Raw genomic sequence first — 9553 nt, forward strand, 5'->3', positions numbered from 1 at the left:
ACCAGTCCATTTTCTCCTTCCATTCCCAGTATCCCATCTTCTGTACCCAGCATCCTCAATGATGCTTTGGGTCCACAAACAACAATCCTTCATTCTGCAGCAGACCTCATGACCCTATTGCACTGACACATAAAGCAGCCACTGCCTATATGGTGAATTTGTTTGACCCCCACCTCCATATCCATCCCTAGCCACTTTCCTTGCTGGCCATCAGGAACTGCCCTACCCCTCTGTCCAATTTGGTTCTCTCATCTGTGCTGCTGGTCCCAAATAACCTCCTCTTCTCTAGAGGGGGGTGTCTCCACTGGCTGAGGGTTTGGGGAGTAAAGAGGTGTCATCTAGATTGAAGACATGGGTGGGGCTCCATTCTGAGGTCCTGCAGTTTCACAACCACATCCCAGAGCATAGCTCAGGCTTTTTGATGGCCCTCTGTTTCACGCTGCAGCTTCTCCTAATGCCTGTGCATCTCCCTGGAAGTCCACCAGCCAGCACTGTCCAATACCAAGATTCAATCTCTTCTTGCCAAGGAAGCCCTTAAGGTGTCCACTGGTGTTCTGATATCTGTGAGTTGCTTTGTTCTGCTCATGAAGCAGATCTCTGCTCCTGACAGGTCCCTCACTATCATACAAGAGTAATTCTCTGTTGGCCTTGAGATTCAATGCCAGCATTGGTTAACTGCATCCACTGCTAGGTCTCCTGGTAGGAGATCTGCACAAACATTCATTTGGACCACACAGGGTAGTGACCATTGGCAGTGCAAGTAATATGGCCATGTATGTTCTCCTGTTCTCTTCTGCCTTCCAGTCATCCAGCCTTTGCTACCACTCAGGGATTCCTGCACACGGCCTTTGGATGGTCAATTTGCAGGGCAAAGACAGGCCAGATTTCATGCTTTGTAATGTTATTGTTATTATACAGGTATAAAGAAGGAGGAAAGCCTTTGAAAAAACATAGCTGTTAGATTCCTTTCAAAGAGATAAGTGAGTTTCATAAGATTAACAGAGGTTGTTCTGTTTCTAAGACTACAGGGCTCTTATACATAAGGGAAACCCCTTAACAAGATGCATTTGATACAATTATTTGAGTGTGGGGGCCCAGTTACCAGTATGGCTCCAATGGATATACAGTAACTCCATTAACTAAAAATTGTAAAAGCACCTGAGAAGGAAGGGTTATATAGGAAGAACGTGCTAGGCTCAAAGGCATCAGCAATAGCATCAGCCTAGCTCTTTTCAAATATTTGAGTGTGGGGGCCCAGTTACCGGTGTGGTAACCCCTTCACAGATTGTTGCATTGTCATGATGAAGGGGCTTGAGTAATTCAGAGAAGCTATGGTCCATGCCATGCAGGGACACCTAAAACAGACAGGTCATAGTGGAGAGTTCTGACTAAACGTGATCCACCTGGAGCAGGAACTGGCAATGCCACTCCAGTATCTTTGCCAAGAAAACCCCATGAACAGAAACAAAAGGCTAAAAGATATGACGCTGGAAGATGAGCCCCTCAGGTCAGAAGGCATCCAACATGCTACTGAGGAAGAGCAGAGGACAAGAAGAAGTAGTGCAGCTATCGTAAACCCTTGAGCGAAGAATGGTCCACTCCTTCTATCTGGGATGGTTGTCCTCTTCCACCGAGCACACAGCTTTGGGAGGGACAGACATGGAGTAGTGAGGGAGGAAGGGGACACCCGCCTAGCCAGTCAGATCAGCCAAATCAACCCTGGTGATCAGTGGGGACCCCACCTCCCAGAAAACATTACACCCTGAGCAAGCTGGTTTCAGGAAAGGTAAGGCCACAGTAGATAACTGCTTAATACATTCGCATCTTATTAACAAAATGCTTAAACATGAAAAATCTAAATTGTATGTAGATTTCCTTGATTTAAAGGCAGCTTTCAATTCAGTAGATAGTTTCTCTGGGAAAAACATGAAAATATGGGCATAGATAAAAGACTCCTTTCCCTCATTAGAATTTTATACTCAGGCACAACATGTCAAGTTCATGCCTCTTGGAAAGGTGAGTTAATTAATCAATTTCCAACCAACAAGGGAGTGAAGCAAGGCTGCATTCTTGCTCCCTCCCTCTGCAATTCATTTATGAATGACCTAGCCCCCTTTCTCTCCTTCATGGATTGCTGCCTTGTCGTGCTGAAGGGGCTTGAGTAATTCAGAGAAGCTATCGGCTATTCTGTGCAGGGACACCCAAGATGGACAGGTCATAGTGGAGAGTTCCGACTAAACACAATCCACCCGGAGTAGGAATTGGCAGTGCCACTCCAGTATCTTTGCCAAGAACACCCAATGATCAGAAACAAAAGGCTAAACGATATGATGCTGGAAGATGGGACCCTCAGGTCAGAAGGCGTCCAACATGTTACTGAGGAAGAGCGGAAGAAAGTACAAGTAGCTCCAGAGCTAATGAAGTGGTTGGGCCAAAGCCGAAAGGACGCTCAGCTGTGGACATGCCTGGAAGTGAAAGGAAAGTCTGATGCTGCAAAGAAAAATACTGCATAGGAACCTGGAATGTAAGATCTATGAACCTAGGTGAATTGGATGTGGTCAAACAGGAGATGGAAAGAATAAACATCAACATCTTGAGTGTCAGTGAACTAAAATGGATGGGAATGTACGAATTCAGTTCAGACGATTATCATATCTACTATTGTGGGCAAGAATCCCGTAGAAGAAATGGCATTGCCCTCATATTCAGCAAAAGAGTGGGAAAAGATGTACTGGGACACAATCTCAAAAATGATAGAATAATTTCAATACTAATCCAAGGCAGACCTTTCAATATCACAGTAATCCAGGTTTATGCACAAACCACCAATGCTAAAGAGGCTGAAATTGACCAACTCTATGAAGACTTACAACACCTTGTAGAACTGACACCAAGGAAGGCTGTTCTTGTCATTATAGGGGACTGGAATGCTAAAGTATGGATCTATTTTGATGGTCTGCCCTCGAAGGTTACTGGATCCAATTGGTTTTCAGGATACCATGACAGGGATTCCAGCAGAACTGTCTGGCGCTCCTGTCGAAGCTCTGGTCGATGGTTGGTTCTCCGCCGCTACTAGGGCTGTTGACACGATCGCACCCAAACGCCCTCTCAGGAGCAGAGCTCGGCCAGGACCCTGGTATAGTCAGGATCTATGAGTGATGAAGCGAATAAGGAGACGGCTAGAGTGTGCTTGGAGAAAGAAACCGACGGACTATAGTAAGATAGCTGTCAGGATTGCAACTAACCGTTACCTAGCCAAGGTAAAGGCTGCTAGAAGATCTTACCTCGCTGACCGGATAAGCGAAGCTTCCAACCAGCAGGCGGAACTTTTCCGTATAGTTCGCGATCTATCCGGAATTGGTCAGGGTGAAGGGCCTCCCACTAGCATCTCACCTGACCAATTTGCAGCATTTTTTTAAATCCAAAGTGGAGGCCATCCGCCGTGACCTTTCTCCTTTTTTAAATACAATGGATCGAGCAGAGATGTCCAGCGCTCTGCCTTGCCCGGCAGTTCTTGACTCCTTTCAGCCTGTAACACCAGATTTGGTAGGCAAGGTGCTTGATCGCTGTCGGGCCACCACCTCTTCTCTCGACCCTTGCCCGGCCTGGCTAATCAAAGCAGCCAGGCCGGTAACAACTGAATGGGCCACTGCAATAATTAATGGGTCTCTCCAGGAGGGCAAGGTCCCCCTCGTCCTCAAGGAGACACTCATTAGGCCCATTAGGAAGAAACCAAATTTGGCGGCAGACGAAATTGGCAATTATAGGCCCGTCGCCAATGTTTCCTTCCTCAGCAAAGTGTTTGAGAGGGTGGTGGCAGATCAGCTCCAGGCGCTCTTGGACGAAACCATTGCTCTGGACCCATTTCAGTCGGGCTTCAGGCCGCGCTATGGTACAGAGACGGCACTGGTTGCACTGTTGGATGACCTGTTGAGGGAGGCCGATGGGGGCAACATGTCCTTGTTGGTCCTCCTCGACATCTCAGTTGCATTTGATACCGTCGACCACGGTATCCTCCTGGGGAGGCTCTCCGAGTTGGGAGTCGGTGGCCTGGCACTTGCCTGGCTCCGCTCCTTCCTGGAGGACCGCCCCCAGAGAGTACAGCTTGGGGAGAGGGTCTCGGCCCCGTGGAATCTCAATTGTGGGGTTCCACAGGGGTTGATCATCTCCCCAATGCTATTTAATATCTATATGAGGCCACTGGGCGGGGTTATCAGGGGGTGTGGGGCATCGTGTCATCAGTACACTGATGACACACAGCTCTACATCTCCTTTACACCAACTTCAGTGGATGCCGTCCGGTCCCTGCAGCGCTGCCTGGACACTGTACTGGAATGGATGCAGTCAAATGGATTGAGGCTGAACCCGGACAAGACGGAGGTCTTGAGGGTGGGCGGCCCTTCCGTCAGAGGCATAGGTGACTCCCTCTCCTTTGGAGGGACGACCCTTGCCGCAAAGAGTGAGGTCCGCAGCTTGGGAATACATCTGGACCCGGCGCTTTCCATGGAAACCCAGGTGGCGTCCGTGGTCCGCTCCGCCTATTTTCATCTATGGCAGATTGCCAAGCTGCGACCATATCTTGATTGGGGGCCCCTCACTACTCTAGTCCATGCGCTCGTAATCTCGAGATTAGACCATTGTAATGCACTCTACGTGGGGCTGCCTTTGAGGCTGACGCGGAAACTTCAGATGGTCCAGAATGCAGCAGCCAGGCTCCTTAGTGGGGTGAGAAAACACCAGCATATCTCCCCCACCCTGGCTGCTTTGCACTGGTTACCCATCCGTTTCTGCGTTGACTTCAAAGTGCTAATGATCACTTATAAAGCCCTAAACGGTTTGGGACCTCAATATTTGGCAGACCGTCTTCTCCCACCCAGATCTACCCGAATCACCCGACATAGCCAGCAGGGGCGGCTGAGGGGTCTGACACCGAGAGAGGCCCGGAAGGAAAAAACAAGAAACCGGGCCTTCTCGGCGGTGGCTCCTCAACTATGGAACGCCCTTCCAACAGAAATTCAGCCGGCACCCTCGCTGGGTGTTTTTAAAAGCCAGTTAAAAACTTGGTTATTCAAGCAGGCCTTCCCTCCAGTCAATTAAGTCTTTCTCTTTGCTATTCCATCTTGGTAATCCTCTCTTTAAATTAATTGTTTTAAATTGAAATTGTAGCTGTAATTTTTATGATTTTATATATTTTTATACTGTTTTGTTTTATTTTGTAAGCCGCCCCGAGTAGACATGGTCTAGAGGGGCGGGGTAAAAAATCAAATAAATAAATAAATAAATAAATAAATAAATAAATAAATAAATAAATAAATAAATAAAGTAGGGAGTCAAGAGATAAAAGGAACAACAGGGAAGTTACGCCCTGGAGTTCAAAATGAAGCAAGGCAAAGGCTAAAAGGGTTTCATCAAGAGAACAAGCTGGTCATCACAAACACTCTTTTCCAACAACACAAGAGGCAACTTTATACATGGAAATCACCAGACAAGCAATACCGAAATCAGATTGATTATGTTTTCTGCAGCCAAAGATGAAGAAGCTCTATACAGTCAGCAAGAACAAGACCTGGAGCTGATTCTGGCTCTGATCATCAGCTTCTTATAGCAAAATTCAAGCTTAAGGTGAAGAAAGTAGGAAAGTTATATCTGGGCTAGGCAGATGTAATCTAGACCAAATCCCTTATGAAAATACACAGTGGAAGTGAAGAACAGATTTGAGGAACTCAATTTGGTGGACAGAGTGCCTGAAGAACTATGGATGGAGGCTCATAACATTGTGCAAGAAGCAGCAACAAACACCATCCCAAAGAAAAGGAAATGCAAGAAAGCAAAGTGGCTGACCAACAAGACCTTACAAATAACAGAGAAGAGAAGGGAAACAAAATGCAAGGGAGATAGGGAAAGTTACAGAAAACTGAATGCAGACTTCCAAAGAATAGCAAGGAGAGATAAGAGGGCCTTCTTAAATGAACAGTGCAAAGAAATAATAGAAAAGGAAAAACCAGGGATCTGTTCAAGAAAATTGGAACATTTTGTACAAAGAGGGACAGGACAAAGGACAAAAATGGTAGAAACCTCACAGAAGCAGAAGACATCAGGAAGAGGTGGCAAGAATACACAGAGGAATTGTACCAGAAAGATCTGGATGTCCTTGACAACCCAGATAGCCTGGTTGCTGACCTTGAGCCAGACATCCTCGAGAGTGAAGTCAAGTGGGCCTTAGAAAGCACAGCTAACAACAAGGCCAGTGGAGGTGATGGCATTTCAGTTGAACTATTTAAGATGACTCAATATTCCAGCAAGTTTGGAAAACTCAGCAGTAGCCAGAGGATTGGAAAAGATCAGTCTACATCCCAATCCCAAAGAAGGGCAGTGCCAAAGAATGCTCCAACTACCGTACAGTTGCACTCATTTCACATGCTAGCAAGGTTATGCTCAAAATCCTCCAAGGTAGGCTTCAGCAGTATGTGGACCGAGAACACCCAGAAGTACAAGCTAGATTTCAAAGGGGCAGAGGAACTAGAAACCAAATTGCTAACATGTGCTGGATTATGGAGAAAGCCAGAGAGTTCCAGAAAAACATCTACTGCTGCTTCATTGGACCACAACAAACTATGGCAAGTCCTAAAAGAAATGGGCGTGCCTGACCACCTTATCCATCTCTTCAGAAAGCTATATGTAGGACAGGAAGCAACAGTTAGAACTAGATATGGAACAACTGATTGGTTCAAAATTGGGAAAGGAGTATGACAAGGCTGTATATTGTGTCCCTGCTTATATAACTTATATGCAGAATATATCATGGGAAAGGCAGGACTGGATGTATCCCAAGCCGGAATTAAGATTCTTGGAAGAACTATCAACAACCTCAGAGATGCAGATGATACCACTCTGATGGCAGAAAGTGAGGAGGAATTGAAGAACCTCGTAATGAGGGTGAAAGAGGAGAGTGCAAAAAATGGTCTGAAGCTCTACATCAAAAAAACTAAGATTAGGGCCACTGGTCCCATCACCTCGTGGCAAATAGAAGGGAAAGATATGGAGGCAGTGACAGATTTTACTTTCTTGGGCTCCATGATCACTGCAGATGGTGACAGCAACCACGAAGTTCAAAGACGCCTGCTTCTTGGGAGAAAAGCGATGACAAACATAGATAGCATCTAAGCAGAGACATCACCTTGCCGATGAAGGTCCGCATAGTCAAAGTATGGTTTTTCCAGTAGTGATGTATGGAAGTGAGAGCTGGACCATAAAGTGGTATAAATATACTAGATGAGCGGGATAGAAATTAAATAAATAAATAGATAGATAGATAGATAAATAAATAAATAAAGAAAGAAAGAAAGAAAGAAAGAAAGAAAGAAAGAAAGAAAGAAAGAAAGAAAGAAAGAAAGAAAGAAAGAAAGAAAGAAAGAAAGAAAGAAAGAAAGAAGGCTGACCACTGAAGAACTGATGCTTTTGAATTGTTGGGCTGGAGAGTCCCCGGGACTGCATGGAGAACAAACCTATCCATTCTGAAATCAACCCATCCCCCTTTCCAGCTAAATCCTAATTATTCTTTTTTCCTTTTCGTCTACAACATACCCTGTTTCTTGCCATCTTTGGGAAAAATTAACCGCTCGTGGCGCAGTGGTTAAACCGCTGTCTTGCAGCCAAAACTGTGCTCACGACCTGGGGTTCAATCCCAGGTAGTTGGCTGAAGGTTGACTCAGCCTTCTATCCTTCCGAGGTCGGTAAAATGAGTACCCAGCTTGCTGGGGGGGGGCAATGTGTAGCCTGCATAATTAACTTGTAAACCACCCAGAGAGTGCTTGAAGCACTATGGGGCGGTATATAAGCAGCATGCTTTGCTTTGCTTTTTTATTTATGCAAACTATGTTTTGTTGTATGTCATATGTTTAATTGTTTTATAATGTTTGTTGTAAGCTGCCTAGAGTGGTCACAAATGACCAGATAGGTGGGGTATAAATAAATAAATAAATAAATAAATAAATAAATAAATAAATAAATAAATAAATAAATAAATAAATAAATAAATAAATAAATAAATAAGTAAATAAACAAACAAACAAACAAACAAACAAACCCTGAGTGCTCACTGGAAGGACAGATCCTGAAACTGAGGCTCCAATACTTTGGCCATCTCATGAGAAGAGACTCCCTGGAAAAGACCCTGATGTTGGGAAATTGTAAAAGCAAGAGGAGAAGGGGACGACCGAGGATGAGATGGTTGGACATCATCATCAAAGCTACTAACATGAATTTGACCCAACTCCGGGAAGCCATGGAAGACAGGAGGGTCTGGCGTGCTCTGGTCCATGGGGTCACGAAGAGTCAGACAGGTCTTAATGACTAAACAACAACAACAAGCTCTTTTCACCTGAAATTGATCTCACTATCCCCATTTGGTTCACACATTCTGATGTTGCTGGAGTGCTGTCAGGTTAAACAAAGGGCAAGAAGTGGCCTAAAACTAGTTATTTGTGCTTAACACAGTATGGCCTATTCTCAGCCACACTAAAGGTGACAGAGTGGGGTGGAATTTATTAGCTTGCAGCGGTATTCTATTCAATTTAAATTAAATAGAGCAAAAGTTCAACAACAATGAAGCAAGTCACAGATTAAATGTATCTTTCCTTCACCTAGCAAGCAGAGGGAGGAGGCCACCACCACCACCACCACCAGAAATATTTGAAGATTTTGCTGTTGTCAAGTATTCATGTGGGAGAAGACATAAGAAGCGAAACTTCCTAAGACCTCGGATTGTAGGGGGATCTTCTTCCTTGCCAGGATCTCATCCGTGGCTGGCCTCCATATACATTGGAGAGAGTTTCTGTGCTGGAAGCCTTATTCGTTCTTGTTGGATAGTGACATCTGCACATTGTTTCGCTAACAGGTGAGGCCAGCATTTGATATCATATAAAATCTATTGCATGTGCTCTCAAATTGTGTTTTTCCAGTAAGCCCATTTTTAAATGATCCAAGGAGTCCAAATACTTAGAAAATCTACCCCAGTGCTGGAGCAACCTTTTCATATGGAAGGCTGCTGATCTATGGAAAATGTTAAATAATGGCTGTAACCAACAGGTGGGTGAAGCCAGACTCACAGACGTGCAAAGCCATTCCAGCCAGACACATTTTGTCATCCCTGCTATCTATTGATTCCTCTGATTCTTTCTGCCAAGCCATGTCCCCTTCTGCTGCTTCTACATTGACGCGGCACGTGGAGCTGCACTTCCATAGAGGACTCTGAGACAAGCCTCCTCCCTTCCAAAAAGAGGGAATGCTGAGCTTGCGCTTATCTAATGATGAGTGCTCCAACTCTCCTAAAGCACCTTTAGGAAGCAGAACCTAACACAGGACTGAGGGTGGCCTTCCCACAGTCTTCCATGGATCAGACGACATTACGAACTATGGGCACATGAAGAGGAGGGTGCCATCAGGTTTGTGGCTGAAGAGCTGGCTGGAGACTTCCTACTCAGGGCTTCAATGGAAAACCCAGAGTGTACTCCTCTTTTGCCTTCCCTGCCTTGGGAAGGGTTGTGTGCGTATC

At 45.3% G+C, this 9553-nt stretch overlaps 1 protein-coding gene across 1 annotated transcript in view; it reads left to right on the plus strand.

Moving 5' to 3' along the window:
* HGFAC (HGF activator) overlaps positions 1–9553 on the plus strand; it is a 96838-nt gene that overhangs the window by 46948 nt on the left and 40337 nt on the right. Inside the window, exon 8 of the mRNA XM_078394102.1 lies at positions 8647–8896. Coding sequence (XP_078250228.1) covers positions 8647–8896 — 250 coding nt within the window. The remainder of the gene's footprint in view (positions 1–8646; positions 8897–9553) is intronic.

The sequence above is a fragment of the Pogona vitticeps genome, chromosome 5, assembly GCF_051106095.1.
Source record: "Pogona vitticeps strain Pit_001003342236 chromosome 5, PviZW2.1, whole genome shotgun sequence".
NCBI classification, from domain to species: domain Eukaryota; kingdom Metazoa; phylum Chordata; class Lepidosauria; order Squamata; family Agamidae; genus Pogona; species Pogona vitticeps.